This window comes from Vicia villosa, linkage group LG3, assembly GCF_029867415.1.
Source record: "Vicia villosa cultivar HV-30 ecotype Madison, WI linkage group LG3, Vvil1.0, whole genome shotgun sequence".
NCBI lineage: Eukaryota > Viridiplantae > Streptophyta > Magnoliopsida > Fabales > Fabaceae > Vicia > Vicia villosa.
Window position 1 is genome coordinate 120,660,508 of NC_081182.1, and position 17,593 is coordinate 120,678,100.

General features: G+C 34.3%; 1 protein-coding gene across 1 annotated transcript; it reads left to right on the forward strand.

Annotated features, from left to right (window-relative positions):
* The first annotated feature begins 12,973 nt into the window (after positions 1 to 12,973).
* LOC131662400 (GDP-L-galactose phosphorylase 1-like) lies at positions 12,974 to 15,975 on the forward strand. The gene is made up of 7 exons (XM_058932171.1): positions 12,974 to 13,623; positions 13,713 to 13,831; positions 14,033 to 14,092; positions 14,216 to 14,458; positions 14,769 to 14,954; positions 15,084 to 15,332; positions 15,449 to 15,975. Exons 1-7 carry the CDS (start codon positions 13,515 to 13,517, stop codon positions 15,785 to 15,787), a joined length of 1,305 nt encoding a protein of 434 aa, XP_058788154.1. The 5' UTR covers positions 12,974 to 13,514; the 3' UTR covers positions 15,788 to 15,975.
* The last annotated feature ends 1,618 nt before the right edge of the window (positions 15,976 to 17,593 follow it).

Here is a 17,593-nt window from a genome sequence, read left to right on the forward strand (position 1 = left end):
GTGACTCAATCGTCATGATTCCATTATCGTGACTCAGTTGTCGTGATTCCATTATCGTGACTCAGTTGTCGTGACTTTGTTGTCGTGACTCAGTTGTCGTGGTCTTTTCTGATTTGAGTGTCATGATTAAATCTTTAATCGCACACTTCAACGGTCTATCATCCTTTACACCATAACCTGGATTGTTCGAATAATAAGCGCATCTCGCATTGTAATTGTACCCCAAGAATAGGAGTGCCTTCAATTCTTCTTGCCCCTTGGGTGAGTTCAGAATCAAAGTCTGGGATCGGGTATTCCGAGCCTGGAGGTGTTTGACTGATTGCTCGAAATCAATTTATGCTGAAGTAAACAACAAGAGAGGATGAGATACCTGTTGCGAGAAACCTGTTATGCGATGTTATGGATGCAAATGCAATGTTTTCAAGGATCTTTAGGAATTTAGTTAGCAACATTAGAAAATTATTTGGTCGCGTCTTTGTCTGAAGAAATCTGATTTTTGTCTTTGAACGTCTTTCTTTGAGAATCAAGCTCATCATATCGAGTGGGTCATCGCCTCTGATTCGGGATACTTCTGAATTTGAAAGTGTATGGCTAGAGGAAAATAAATCCTCCTGCCCCTTGATAAGTATTGAGTCTCTGAATTGGAAGGTATGTGGCCAGAGGAAAATAAATCCTCTTGCCCCTTGATAGGAATTTAGTCTTTGATAAAGGTACCTGAAATTGTGCGCCATAAATTCCTAAGATCCTTGAAAGGGTTAGTTAATCATGTTATGCTTATGATGTCATGATGTCATGAATGTTATGCGAATGCAGTTCGTTAGGCACAGCGTGAGATAGTAAGGGCAAAAAAGTCCTTTAACAAAACCTGCAGGGAAACAAAGGTTAGTAGCAAACGCAAACAAGTCACATAAGTGCCCTTAGGTTTAGAGGCTTGTATGAAGTTCGTAGGTAAGTACCCTCCCCACTGAAGTTAAGTTGGTTCAACCTGTCCTAGAATAGTAACCGGGTTCTATGGTGCTCATATCCCTGATCTTTCTCGTGGGCATTATCTCAACATAGCGCACAATCGGCTAGCCAAAAGCATCCCTTGAGTCCAATCTCAATGAGTGTAGCATCGAGTATCAACCAGCTTCAGTCAGGAATCCAAAGCCAGCCATCTCGCTACTTCCTATAGGCCAAAGTCAAGTTCAACTAAGGTTCTAAGGGTGAATTAGTGCTTATGACACCACGCGGTAGCCAAACGTCTCCTCGATCATATTCAAGGGCCATCAGGACAAACCAAAGCGTCGCACTAACGGTGGCCACCAGTTCAACCATAACGATACATGTCGTACAACCTCCCTGGTCTAATGCCACATACCTAAGGTACACTAGATCCGGGTGTAGGATCTTTCACACAGCAGAATACCCAAAACAGCCTTTAAAAATAAAGCAAACAAATTAAACAATTTTAAAGTGAATCCTAAACTTTAAGGTAACCCCTCTTTTATTCGAAAGCATCCCCAGCAGAGTCGCCAGTTCTGTAATACGGTGAATTGACTTTTATAATCGAAAATGTACGGTAAGCAAGAGTCGCCACCGACTTTTATTTTATCCAATAAGAAAGGCTAAAAGAACAGAAAAAGACCTTTTAAAGATTTTGAGTTCGGGGGGTAAGTTATGCAAAGGGAAGGTTTAAAAAGCACCCTTTGCATCCATGGTTTTCCATGGGCTCTTAATTGCTTAGCTCACTTTGTTTTTAAAATGTTTGAATTGTTTGAAAAGCGGGGTGTGAATAGAAATTTGTATAAGAACTTTAGCTTGTAAATAAGCGTAGCCTTGTTTGAAAGTATTTGAAAATAAATGAGAAAAAGAGTTTCGAATTTGAATTTGGAAAAAAAAAGAGCAAGCAATTAGTAGCAACTACCCTAAGTGTTAAAAATTTGTTCTTTTAGCTTTTTAGAGCGAAAGAGTCTATCCATACCATAAGAGGGTAGGAAGTCTTTCAATTGGATGTGAAGGGTCATCGAAATTATCGTCCGCCATAAGACTGTCCCTACCATAAAGAGGGCAGGTAGTCTAAGGGAAGGATATAATAGTCATTTAAGGCATCATGCGAGGATACCTTAGCAATTGGGACAATCATCTTGTAAGGTAGCTTCGAGGGAGTTTAAATAACTTTGAAGGCAACATTGCTTTAGGTATCCTCGGAATCGAGGGACTTGACTATTTTAAGGCATTATCAATAAGGCAACAAGGCAACAATAATAAGGCAACAAGGCAACCAGAGGGATTACCCTAAAGGTGTGTGGGTGCAACAATCACGTGTTAACTTCGATGACATTTATCTTATAATTAGATGATTCTACGTTCAATTCATGGTTTACCACTCCCTAGGATTACTAACCACGCAGTTTAAAATAAACAAAAATTAAAGGCAGAAATTAAAAGTCCTACGCTATTACAATAAACACCTGCGGGGGCGGGGAAAATCAAAAGGCGAAAAAAATAAGAGGGATCAATAATTAGTTTTAAACATTGAAAACCTTGATCTTCTCGAACCTTCGACCGACCCTGAAAATTAAAATGAAAATAATAGGGGTGAGTGTATTGACTATTCAAGGCAAACCCTACTTTGGGCAAAAGGCAAAAAGTAAAATAATATTTAAATAAAATAAAATAAGGATTGGAAACTTAGCTCTGATGGTGCGCAGTCGGAGGATCTTGGCAAACCCTGAAAAATGAAGAAGAGAAAGGTAGAAAACTTTTTGTGGCAAATACAAGGCATTGATAATAAATAAAAGAGGAATTATGTAGTTAAAAATAAAAATATATAAAAAGTCAAAAAACTTAGCTTTTTAGTTGATGAGGCGCGTTGTCGAAGGATTTTGAAGTAACCCTGAAAAAGTTTGCACAAAAGAAAATAATTTTAGTGTATGAATGATCTACAACCCTTAATTGATTAAAAATCTACAAACCCTAAAAGAAAACTTATTGTGACCCAAAAGGGTTTAATAAAAAAATAAATGATGTTACGGAAACTCTGACAGGTTAATGAAAAGGTTAATGAATCGAAAGTTTGGTTAAGTATAACAAATAATTAAAATAAACATAAGATTAATCCTAATTATCAATTAACTAAAAGTGTATCCGAATTTTAATATATATATATATATATATATAGAAAAACAATTATTTATAAAAAATCGAGTTTTCGATAATAAACAATTATAAAATTTTTATAAAGCTAATTCACCAAACATATATAAAATATAAAAAGGAATTATAATTGAAAAAGAAAAAGAAAAAGATTGTGAATAAAACAAAATTAATTAAAACAAAATAATAAAAATTAAAAGAAAAAAACTTAAGAATAAAATAAAATAAAAAAGAATACTTAGCTCAGGATCTTGTGTGGCCTGCTTGTGAAGGTTTATGGTGGGACTGCGCATTCAAGGGCGTTTGATCATACATTGATGTGGATCCAGTGGTGACAAAGAGATGGTGCGCCGTAGGCTTCTCTGGGCTGCGCGTATGGAATCTGTTGGCAGAAATTTATCAAAATATTGTGTCTTCGTTGGGGTTCGAACCCCAGTCTCCATCATTGCCAGCGCACCCCTTTGCCAAGTGAACAGAATTTTTTTTCTGTAATATAACCATAACCAATCAATAATATATAAAAGGAAATAACTTAATTAGTGAGAAGTCAAACAATTTCAGTCTGGGCCCCATGCATGACCCAATCACAAGTGGAGAGAGGGCGTTGAATTTTTGACCAGCCACTGGGATCATCCCACGCGTGGAGAGAGACTTTGAAGATGTTGACGGCCAAACACGTTTGCACACCCATCGCTTGTGGGTCCCGCTGCATGGATCTTCATCTTCTTCATAATGGATCACGAATTTGCTACGGTTTGCCTACGACCTCGCTGCGATTTCTGCATCTATTTTCGTAGCTAATGGCTGACGATTTCAAAACATGCGGAACACAATCAAAAACAACATAGAAACAACCCAGATCGCGTATTCATGTCCCTACGAGTTTAATGGGAACATTTGTTAGGCTTGAAATCGTCCGTATCCTGGGCTGCGATCCTTGGCGGTGGTTGTGCCCTAGCCATGGTAATTCTTTAACCAAGGCTTGAAACACCCATCTCATGTATCAAACCTGTTCTAAACCTCAACATAAACATGTTAAAAGAATCAAAACAAATTGTAACGCACAGAATAATGGATAACGAAAACCAAAATTTTACATGAATATGAACATGCATGGTATGGTGTTTAACATGACATGAGGGTCATGTATCCGTCCATACCCACTATAAATCACCTCAGGAAGAGATTGAGACCGTTGCTTGGCCTTGAAATTTGCTGGAACTTGTAATACGATTCTTGCACCTTTCCTTTGAAAAATTGATTCTTGAAACCCTCGCCTCCTCGTCCAAAAAAACCACCCCTAATGCTTGGAGCTTGATGTATATATATGAGAGAGCCAATTAGGTTAAACTTTGGGCTTGGACTCTTGAGTTTTTGATCATTTGGAATTTTAATAAAATATGGTATTATTCTCTTTAATTTTGATTCAAATTCCACCTTTCTCTACCCAATCTAATTTGCACTAAATTTAATCAAATATGTGGTTTAAATGGTGATTGAATTTTGTTAGATATCTCTCTCTAATCAAATATTTGATTATTATCTTAATTACTTGATTTATATTACTTTCTAATGAATAAAAACTCAATATGAAATCAAATAATCAAAATAAATTCGTGGCATTCAGATTAGATCTTCTAGATAACTTGGGTAACAAGATTGGATTTGTCATACCCCAAAATTTGCCCACACTGTTTTTCTTATACAAATACAAATCAATACACAAAGCTTCAAGATACATTCTCCTATACAAGGCTCTAAAACTAGGGTTTGGCTCACTCAAAGGAAAATCAGTGAATCAATGGCTCCAAGACATCTCATATGGCTCAATACATCTCACATTATCTCTATGACAAGTATCAAGGCTCATTTCAAAGAATTGGTCACTCAATTGTTCAGAAAGTCAACAGTAGACTAAGTTAACCTAAAAGTCAATTGTAGTCAAAGTGAAGTCAAAACTCCTGATTTTTTGTCAAGATCCTCATATTGAAGTATCATTTACCATTTGATCAAGAATTGATCATGGTTCATCAAGGAAAGATCAAAAATCAACAAATCAAAAAGTTTCTAAATTAGGGTTTTGTATAGGAAAAGTCAATTGAACTTTGACCAGCCATAACTCTCACATGGAACATCCAAAATTTTCCATCCAAAGCTCATTTTGAAGGAAATTTGATTCTCTACAAAATTGTGTCTCACATGCCAAGTCTAAAAATGCTTCATTTGAGAGATATGGACCAAAACATTATAGGTCTTTTTCAAAAGTCAACAAAAAGACACTTTTTTCAAAAGGACATAAAATGAGCATGGAAAATCATTTTGTTATGAGACCAAAGACACTGGATAGAGGACTCTCTAAGGTTTCTAAAAAGTCCTAGAACACTTCCATACCTCAAAAATTGAGAGAGATAGGCCTTGTCAAAGTTGGGTTATTTTGGAGGGAAAAATGTGAAAGAATTTGTTTTTTTTTTTACAAATGAGCCCAAGTCATTTTGATTCAAGCTTGATCCACAAGTCATCTAAAGCCCAAGGATCAATTCCCACGAATTTATGTGATTTATTTAATTTATTATGATTTTGTATTCAATTAAAAAAGGATTAAAATCAAATAAATTAAGAAAAATCAAATATTTGATTCAAGTGTTTACAAGGATCAAATCTAATCTCCAATTATGTCCCATAAACACCACAATTTCGTGCAAATATGATTGGAAAAAGATTGAATCAATATTGGCTCAAATTAGAAACAATTCCAAATCAAATTTTGCCAAATTTCTAATCAAATATTCAAGGAGATTCTTTCCAATTTTACAACCCTAAAATCATCTCTATAAGTACATGAACCAATCCATATGCAAGGGTTACGAAAATCTGCAGTCAAGAGCATCAAAACCGGAGCTCAAAGTTCATACAAAACTCAAATTCCAAATCTTGGCTACAAGGTGATTCAAGGCTTTTGGTTGATCTCAATTCGTTCCTGGACCTCCAAGGAATCTTTCTCGATCGTTTTCAAGCACTGCATCCTCAAGAACACTACCCAAAGACTCACGGTTTGCTCGGTTCTAAATTCTTTCGATTTCATTATTTCAAGCATCCATATCATAATCTAATTGCATATTCGTGTTTAGAATGTTATGTTTATCGTTTCTGGAAAATTTGGTGCGTTATTGTGTTGTTATGAACATATTGCCATGTTAGGGTTTTCAAGATCGATTTGGGGCTTTTTGATACAGGCATTTATTTGTCAAATTGAAACCATTATTAGGTTTGTGAGAGTCCTACGAACATGTTAGGACCCTCGCGAAAAATTTTTGTACGCGTTTGGGCCTATTCGTTATTTTGCAGGTACGAAAAGGGGGTCTTTTATAGCGCTTTTGAGAAAAGCGTTGTTAAAAGCTTTGGCCAGAGGTTGAAGATGAAGAGGTGTCACCCTCTGATTGGTCCAAACGCGCGCGCGAAGGATTTTGAATCCTGGGTGATCCTGTGGTTTAAGACGTATGCGCGTACCATGTTCCATCATCATCTCTGCCATCAGATTCCAATAACTCCCGATCCAACGTGCATCAACCTGCGAGTCCACCATGCTCCACAGGCGAGCGTCACACTGGAACAAAAGTTAAGTTTTTTTAATTTTTTTTATTTATAATTACCCAACCAATTTTTATATATATATATATATATATATATATATATATATATATATATATATATATATATATATATACTTTACTTTATTTTATTTTCTTCTAAAAATATTTTCATGACAATAAAACAATTATTATTTTATTTATTTTATTCTTTTACAATAATTATTATTTTATTTGTTTTACAATAATTTTTATTTATATTATTTTATTCTTTTACAATAATTGTTATTTTATTTGTTTTATTCTTTCACAATAATTATTATTTATTTATATTATTCTTTTACAATAATTATTATTTATTTATATTATTCTTTTACAATAATTGATATTTCATTTATTTATTTTAATTAAATAATTTATTTTATAATTCAAAATATTCTATTTAATTCATAACAAATTCATAAAAATTCATAAAAAAATATTTTTACACTCGATTTAATTTTATTATCCCGATTTAATTAATTAGGTCGCGAGACCAATAATTAATTAAATCGTTTGTATTTTCTTGTTTAAATTCGTACCCTAATCAGGGTTTACGAAGATCATGCCCTACACTGAATGTTTTTTTATTTATGCCTTTTCAGGGTTACCTTTCAAACGCTCTCCGACTACGCGCCTGATTAAGACCCAAAGCTAAGTACCTTACTTATTTTAAATGTCTATTTTGTTTCCTTTTAAAATTAGGGTTTGTCTTGCCTTCATTTTTTCTGCCTTTGCCATTTTTTAGGGTTGCCTCCGAGGCTTCCTCCGACTGCCAACCATATCAGATCAAATGCAAAGCTAAGTGCTTTTTTTTGTTTATTTAATTATTTTTAAATTCTTTATCCTCTTATTTTTAGGGTTAATCTCGTTTGCCTCTGAACCGATAATACACTCACCTTTCTTTGTTTATTCTTTCTTTTTCAATCTTCAGGGTTTGTCAATTGCCAAAGCTACGCGTATCAGTAACCCTAAACCCTAACTTTAATATTTTCTGTCTTAATTTTTAATTATATCCCGCTGGTTTCAATTCCCCTCTCCTCCGCGGGTTACAATTTCCCTTCCCCATTATTATTGTTTATGTTATTGCGTGGTTAGTAATCTTAGGGAGTGCAAGCCTTTAAATTAATTTAGATAATTAATTACAAGATAAAATTTCTGAATTAATCACATGATTGTTGCACCCACGCACACTTTTGGGGTAACCTCTTTGCTGCCTGTTGCCTCGTGTTTTTTGCAGAATAGCCATGTCCCTCGAATACGAGGATACCTCAGCCATGTTGCCTCGATACAAATAAAGGTCATAAGTCCCTAATGATGCTGCCTTCGATACACTAATATGACCTCTACCCTCGGAAGTTGCCTACGGAAAAGGCTGAGGTATCCTCAGGCTGCCTACGAAAGGCTATTCTGATCCTTCCCTTTAGACTACCTGCCTCTCCAGGGCATGGGACAGTCTTAAGGCGAACGATAATTCGACGACCCTTCAACCTCCAAATGAAAGGCTTTCTGCCCTCTTATGGCAAGGATAGACCCTTTCACCCTGAAAGGCTAAAAGAACTGATTTTCAAACTATAAGGTAAATTGCCCTTAATTGTTTTGCCTTGCTCTAAAGTTTTTCTATATTCTTTCTCAAAATTCTTCAAAATGGCTACGCTCATTTACGAGCTAAAGTCCACTTTTCTTCTTCTTCTACTTTTCTTTTCAAAATGAGCAAAGCAATTAAGAGCCCATGGAAAACCATGGATGCAAAGGGTGCCTTACACCTTCCCTATGCATAATTACCCCCCGAACTCAAAATCTTTTTAAAGGTATTTTTCTGTTCTTTTAGCCTTTCCTAATATTTGGATAAAATAAAAGTCGGTGGCGACTCTTGCTTACCGTACATTTTTCGATTATAAAAGTCAGTTCACCGTATTACAGGATCGTAAAATCATGGGCTCATTTGCAATGAAATCCATTTTGAAGCCTTTTATCTCACCTTTTTTCCTTCAAAATTGTCCAACTTTGACAAGGCATATCTCCCTCAATTTTTAAGATATGGAGGAGTTATAAGACTTTTTAGAAAGCTTAAAGAGTCCTCTAAAAGCTCCTTTTGGTTTCATCTCAATTGAGTCTACCATGTTCAAGTTATGAGCTTTGAGAAAAAATGACTTTTTGCGATCTTTTAGGAGGACCTATAATGTTTTGATCCATATCTCTCAAATGAAGCATTTATGGCCTTGGCTTGTGAGAGACAAAGTTGTAGAGAATTCAATTTCCTTCAAAATGAGCTTTGGTTGGGAAATTTTTGATGTTCCATGTGAGAGTTATGGCTGGTCAAAGTTCAGTTGACTTTCTCCTATATAAACCCTAATTTAGAAATTTTTGATTTGTTAATTTCTGATCATTTCTTGATGAACCATGATCAATCCTTGATCAAATGGTGAATGATACTTCATAATGAGGATGTTGACAAAAAATTAGAAGTTTTGACTGTGGTTTGACCATAGTTTGACTTTTAGGTCAACCAGTCGATTATTGATCGTTTGGGCCATTGAATGAACAATCTTTTGAACCAGGGCTTGAAGCTTGTCATGAGGATCTTTTGAGGCATATGAGAGGTTATGAGGCCCACTTAAATTGTCAGAACTTTATTTTTCTTGAAAAGAAGCAAAACCCTAGTTTGAGGGTCGTTGTTTAGGAGAATGTACAGTCAGTCAAATCTTGAGCTTCTGATATTCAAATGAGCTCGAGTATAAAATATGGTGGGCAAATTTTGGGGTATGACATAGGGGATGCTACAAGAGCGCTTTTCTGGAAAAAGCGTTGTTATAAGGGATGATACGAGAGCGCTTTTCTAGAAAAAGCGCTGCTATAGGGGATGCTACGAGAGCACTTTTGGCGTACCAAAAAACGCTGTCTTTGCCTACGGCAGCGCTGGCTATGACAGCGCTTTTAAGCGCTCTAAAAGCCCCAAAAAATGCTGTAAAAGTTGTTATTTGGCATAGTGAATTGTGGGAAGTCTTAAAACATTTTGCTCTTGGCCCAAGCCCAAGTTTTCTGCTGCTGCTACTTTATAAAGTCTGACATAAATCCTATTTGTGCCGCAACTCAAGAATTAAAGAGTGTGTGTTTATCGTGTTGAGTCTTGAGTTGGTTTTTAATTGTAATCCTCTCTTATTTGTTTTGATATTATAGTTGGAGTATTTTAGTTGAGTTGTACTTTGTTGATCATTTATAAGATTTTAAGTAAAGGATGGTTATGTGTCTTTGAAGAGTGTCTTCTACATTTGATTATTTGTGTCGTTTATCACTAGTTGTGATTGAAGGGATTTGAAGAGGGCCTCATATCTAGGTGAGTCTTAGGTAGAAGTCATAGGAAGGGTAGCGATTAAGTGAGAAGTTGTAAACTGGAGGTTGTTTAGCTTCGAATTGATACTATCGTATATTAATTTCTTCCCTGGCTAGGTAGCCCCTAGAGTAGGTGTGTTTGTCACCGAATTGGGTTAATAATTGTCGGTGTTCTTTTTATTTTTGCTTCTATTTTACTGCTGTTATCTTGATTCCATAGTGTTTAGTTCTCAGATATTTGTGTCGTGACATCTTCTTCGACATCACATATCTGATCCCAGAATTTCACATTGTAACGAGTCGCATTCCGTGTTGCATATTTAAGTGGTTATGTTGTTGAACGGTGGTGATTTCCTGTTGTTTGTAAGTTATGAAGTGATAATTTTTAAATAATCTAATTCTAATATAGTATATATCATACATCCGATTATACTGTTTGATATCTCACCCCTTCTATTTGAATGTTACCTCTATGTTGGTAACGTGCAGGTAATCCAGAATGAAGGCTGTTTACCTTCAACAGTTCAAGTCAGATGTTGGTCGCTCTGATACGTAACACTTGGAGGGATGAACGCTTGTCTGTTATCGTTGTTAACATATATTTAGTTGCTGAATTTTAAGATGAATATGTTGATAAGTATTTTGTTGTTTTTGAAGTTGTTTCCAGTTGGAGAAGATAATATGTCATTTAAGTTGAAATTGTGATTCTGTTGCGTATTCAATGAAAGTTAGTTTGTTTTTAAAGATTAACATATGTTTTATCGATTCATCCGAGTTTTAAGTGTTATGTATCTTTTTGCATGCGATAATTGCCGTTGATTTACGTAGTAAATGTGATATCTTGTTTATATGTTGGAATTTTTGTAACTCTGATTGTAAATATATTCGTCGGATAAAATGGGGTGTTACAAAAATGGTCATCATATTCCCGTTATACGTTGTGGATATGCATCTTTAACCATTTCCCTAACATTAAACAATGTCTTACACCACAAACAGAGATGAGCCAAACATATCCTCTCCTTGCTTTTGTCTACATCAGCGGTGTGATGTCGCCACGTCAATTTAGATTCTTTGAGGACATGCCTCTCGCCGAGCTGATTACCATACTGAATTCTCTCGTGCAATATCCAAAAAATTAAAAGGTGGTCAAGCTCGAGTATCGTTCACCCTCACTTGACACTGAAAGAAAGATAAAGTTCACCCAGTTTGCACTGAAGGCGAATGTCAATTTAAAGGTTATGTAGAGTACTTTTTATCGATACTCTACTAAGGGTCCGATTGAAGTCGATGCGAGGTTTTAAAGATCGGGAGAATATGTTATAAAAATGTTACGACGTCCTCAACAACTCGTTTATAACAATATGTTATGTTAAACTCTAGTTCCACTATCTATGTTAAATATATGTTAAGTTGCTCTAGTTTTAAGGTTTTGTTTTTGTTTGTGTTTATTTCAGATAAGTGTCTAAAAACTACCATTTGATGCTTTTGAATATATATTTTCAAACTTATACGATAAAAAACTAAAATGTGGTGAGTTTATATATGCACATCCAAATTAAGGAGATATTACAAAAATATCGCTAGAAACCCCCTAAAATTTCATAAGAGTGTAGTAAAAAATTCCCATATGATAAATAAGAGAAAGAATGAAAACCTTTATGGGCTATTTGGTGTCAATTATTCAATCCAATCTAAACTAGTTCATAGACACAAAAATAGTTTTTGCAATAAGGTCAAGAATAAATTGGCTCGTACACTAGCTAAATAGACTCATGTCTATCACAATTCACAACAGAACATGAATAAAAGAACAATCTTTTTCTATTCAAACCTAATTCAAATTAAATTTGGGTTTTTTTAATAATATTTTTGTAAAGAAAATTTTCTGACTTTTTAACATATATTTTCTTTTATAAATTCAGTTTATGTTGATAAGATTTTTTTTCTTAAATTTCTCTTATATTTATCAAATTTTTCTAATAATTTTTTTATATAGTTGATTATACGAGTTATGGTTTGAAATATTAAATCTTCAAATATTTATATTATATTTTAATATTTATCTATACAAATCAACACTTTTTTAATATTATTTTTCATCCAGAATAAAATTATTTAAAAAAAACTTAAACAAACACAATTACAAATTTTAAAATTATTTTATTAGTTAAAAAACAATAATTAAAAAAACATTTGTAACCAATTGGTTGACAATTTGTTTTGGTAACAACCAAACTCATAATATCATTCAAAGATTTACTTTTTATCAACGAACTATTATAACAAATTTAACTAAATTCAAATATTTTCTTTATTTAGTCTTCTAGAACCTTTTCCATTTTTTTCTCTAACAAATAATATTAATAATTACAATTTTTATGAATTAAAATGTAAATATAAAAAACAATAATAATAAAGAAAATATAGGTGGTTGATTCTTGTGATTCCCAAAAGGAATGATTTTAGAAGATCCACATATTCCTTCAAATGTGATCTTCTGCAAAAAGGAAACATAACAATAATAAGATTCAATCACAACCACAAAACAAAATCATCTCTCTTTCTCATTTATGGGAAAAGCTAACATGTGCCCCAAAGACACATTTTAATGAGATATTTATAAAAAAAATTTCTTGAAACGCGTGCATTTAATGTATCGAAACTTTTAATATGACTTTATTACATTTAATTACATTTAACTTTTTCTATTTATAATATCCTTAACATGTGCTCTAAGGGCACATGTTAGCATGACCCTTATTTTATTTCTACTTATTTCTTTATTTTACTTTATCTAATTTTATTTTAATTTTTTTATTATATTTTATTAAAAATTAATATAAAATAAATCATTGGTTCTCCTCAAATACACCACCAACCATAACAAAATAACAACTTTTAATCCATTACAAATAACAAACCCTAATTTCAAAATTCATCCCCTTTTCAACCCAATTCCTCACAAATCTCTCTCATATTTCTCTCTTTTCGCCTATTCCTGTGCTGGCTTTGAGTTATTGTGTGTAGGTTATAAAAGTGATAGGAAAAAGAAGAGATTTTTTAGGTTGTGTGGTGTTGAAAACCCGAAAGGGTGTAGAAGCATTGTAGAAATCATCACGGCTATTCAAAGGGTTTCACGGTTTCTGTCTCATGCCCGTTGTGTACGACGCAAGGGTTGTGTGATTGAGACCAACCCTTCGCCGCACGGCGGGCGCGGTGCTTTGCCTTCTGAAGGTGGTAGTCCCTCTGATCTACTTTTCCTTGCAGGCGGTGGTTTGATTCTGTTTTAGGTTTTAGGATTTAGGTTTAGGATAATTCAATTAGTTTCTGTTGTTTAAGATCTATTGTGAAAAAAAAAGGTTTTTTTGTTTTTGGATTTGGATTTGGTGAGAGGTTTATTGAGAGATAGAGAAGATGTTGAGTATTAAGAGGGTTCCTACTGTGGTTTCCAATTATCAGAAAGATGAGGGTGATTCTGTTGGTGGTTGTGGTCGAAATTGTCTCAAGAGTTGTTGTATTCAAGGTAGTGTTTTATTGAATTTTGAGTTTTTGTTGTTTTGTTTTTGAATTATGCATGATGATGAACTGATGATGTGTTTTTTTTGGTAATAGAGGCTAAGCTCCCTCTGTATGGTTTCAAAAGGAGTGATAAGGTTGAGGGAGAGAACTTGGGTCTCCTTGCATGCAATGAAGGTCGTGTGGCGTTTTTGGACTCGATTATTCTTGGACAGGTAGTTATGGAGTTTTGAAGTTATGTAGGAGACACAAACACTGACATTAACATGTAAATACCACCAAAACATGTGTTGTTGTTGTATCGGTGTTGTAGAAGTATCGGTGCTACATAGATGGTCATGAATAAGTTTTAGTTATTTATTGTTGTACTATTATGTTATGTGTTTGATTTGAGTTTTGAAATTTTGATTGTGTAGTGGGAGGATCGTATGCAGAGAGGACTTTTCCGCTATGATGTTACAGCCTGTGAAACCAAGGTTTTAACATGTTTCTCTACTTGTTATTGTTATTGTTGTTGTTGTTATTTCCTTCTGGTTTTGTTTTGGTTTATATGTTAATATTGGACTTGGTTTCATGTATGTGTTTTTTTGGGGGAGTAGGTGATTCCGGGTGAGCATGGTTTCATTGCTCAATTGAACGAGGGTCGCCATCTCAAGAAGAGGCCAACAGAGTTTCGAGTTGACACGGTTCTCCAGCCTTTTGATGAGACCAAATTCAACTTCACTAAAGTTGGACAAGAAGAAATCCTGTTTCAGTTTGAGGCTAGCAGTGTTGGGGATGCTCAATTCTTTCCCGATGCACCAATCAATGTGGAGAATTCTCCTAGTTTTGTTGCCATCAATGTATGATCATCGGATTTTATTTTCTTTATAGGATCTTTTTGTAGTTTAGGTCGTTGTTTTAAATTGCAGTCTTTATTGTGGTTAGATTGTGATCCTTCATATTGCATGAAATTGGAGGCAAATGCAACCACAATTGTTGCAATTTGGTTGTGTTGATCTCTAGTGGCGATGTGATCTGCGGAGATCTCCAAACCCTTTATGTTGCTGCAATTTGTGGTTGTGAACTATAATGTAAAACCATGCTTGAGAGTTCAGTTGAATAGGTGTTCATATGTTTTCTTTTTGTTTTGTTTATGTACTCTTTTTATAGGTTAGTCCTATTGAATATGGGCATGTGCTGCTGGTTCCTCGAATTTTCGAGTGTTTGCCCCAAAGGATTGATCACGCGAGCTTTTTGCTTGCCCTTCACATGGCAGCCGAAGCAGGAAATCCGTATTTTCGATTGGGTTACAACAGCTTGGGGGCATTTGCTACTATTAACCATCTTCACTTCCAGGTACTCTTTTACCGAACAAATTTCGAAAATATTAGATTACAACCTTATTGTTCACATTGATTATTGGCTTATTGCATTTCTTACGTAGTGTTCCGGCACTAATGAAAACACTTTTTTGACTAAATCCAGGCTTATTATTTGAAGCTGCCTTTTCCAATTGAGAAGGCTCCTACTAAGAAAATCGGCAAACTAATCGGTGATGTGAAAATATCTAAATTGTTGAACTATCCAGTCAGAGGTCTTGTCTTTGAGGGCGGTCATGCATTGGATGATTTGGCAAATACTGTTTCTGAAGCTTGTATCTGCCTTCAACACAACAACATACCTTACAATGTTCTTATCTCTGACTGCGGAAGGCGAGTTTTTCTCTTACCACAGGTAAATTTGTCTATGAATCTATAGCATTGTACCTCCGCTTTAGCTGCTATTTATAAACACTAAAGCATAGTTTACACAATTGATATTTTCGGTAACTAATTTAATTTGAAAAACAGTGCTATGCAGAAAAACAAGCTCTTGGAGAAGTGAGTGCTGAGCTTCTGGACACCCAAGTTAATCCGGCTGTGTGGGAAATCAGCGGCCACATGGTGTTAAAGAGGAAGAAGGACTTTGACGAGGCCTCTGAAGCCAATGCTTGGAGGCTTCTCGCCGAGGTTTCTCTCTCTGAAACGAGGTTTAAAGAAGTCAATGCTCTTATATTTCAAGCCATTGCATCTGATGAAATTGAAGTCACGCTCGCGCGTCAATGCATAGAGAAAGCGGATGCAGTAAGCTCAAGCACTACTCAGCCTTCTATGGTGGCTGGTTCACACGGATGCCTTGTTCTTCAGTAACAAACAAGGCTATGATGAATAAATTCGCAGTCATTTTAATTTACTGTTGTTTTTCTGCAATGAATTTCTAAGTTTGAAGTTGAAGTATTATAATTGTTTCAAAACTTAATGGCATAAGAGGTTTGTTGTATGATAATGCTTCTCAAAGGTCTATTGAAAATAATGACACAATCTTTTGAGCTTATTGAAAGTTGGATAGATACTTGTGGATAAACATAACTATTACTCTCTGTCTCAAAATAAATATCGTTTAACGTTATTACACACATATTAAGAAAAGTAATGATTGAGTCAATAAAGACAACATTTTTATAAAATTACCCTTAATTATTACTGGTTGTTATATACTGTCATGACTTGAAAAGAGTGTAGATAAAAGGTAAAGTTGGTAAAAGTTAGTTAATGTTGCATTTGAAAAGTAAATAGACTATTATTTTGAGTCAATTTTTTTATGGTTAAAAATACACTTATTCTGAGACAGACAAGTTAGGTTTATCTCAATCCACCCTTAGATACTTTAGGTTCTTAGACACCTAGCGTAATTTCATTTATGCTTCCTCTAAAGATATATGTAATTTCATTTATGCTTCCTCTAAAGATATATGTTAGGAAGCACTTTTTTTCCAAGCACTTTTTTTCCTTCTTAAATTTGAGTTTTTCTGAAGCTTCATCTACAGAACTAACTAGTAATGCACCTACATAATAAATTAACGTTCCTTAAAAAAATTATTTAAGGGCATAATTATATAATAATACCACAACATGCAATAACCTATAGAAGGGCAAAATGGTAATTCACACACAAAAACATAACCACACAAAAAACCATAACCATCATTCAACCAAAAAATACACCTACATTAAAATTATAATACATGGGCATAATAACCTATCAATCACAATATTTACCTTGAAAGTTGCATAGAATTGTTGTGAAAGAGGAGCAATTTCTATTTTAGGGTTAGGACATAACAATCTAATAAAAACTGAGTTTTTACTATCTTGCTTTTAAAGTTCGATATTGACCATGCTGACGACAAATTTTTTTCTCCAATTCTAGCACCATTTGACAATTTCAGCATGTAAGATCGTAACATCCAACTTGACTAGAATGGGTGTAACACTTCAATTTTTCTACGTAGGTGTTCTAGTTCTACTTTGCAAGTATCTAGAAGAAATATTGTAAATATATACTTAAAAAGACAAAAAAGAGACTACTATTTCCTAGTTGCCTTTTAGGACGATATTTTAAGTAAAGAGAATGGATATTTTATTTAAGGATTAGGATCTCTCCTAAGCATCTCCAATGGTACAACTTAAATTTGAGTTCTCTATGTGATCCACTAAGCCACATCATATTAAAAGAATTTATATAATTTTAATTTTAATAAAAATCTGATATGGGTACCACAACTTTACCTCATAACTTGATTTGATTGGGTACTATAATCTTTTAGTTGTTGCATTACAATGCAACTCTATTATGACATGACAAATTTTTTAAATATTTAATTATTAAATTAATGGTACATGTGGAGAACTCAATAGAAGAAACTACCATTAAAAATGTTCTTAGTTCTCTCCAGCTCTCCCTGCTGCACTCATCACAACCATTCATCCACATGTTGTTTCACTTTTCAAAAACTTTACTTTTTGTTATTTGCTTTTGATAAACTCTTAACCATTGGATAAGCATAGGAGAAGAAGCTGGACATAAAAAGCAGGAGTTGATCCATTTCCTTTTTAACAGCAAAAATAAAATATTAGGGGTTATAAATAATATATTCTCTGGTCAGCATTGATGTG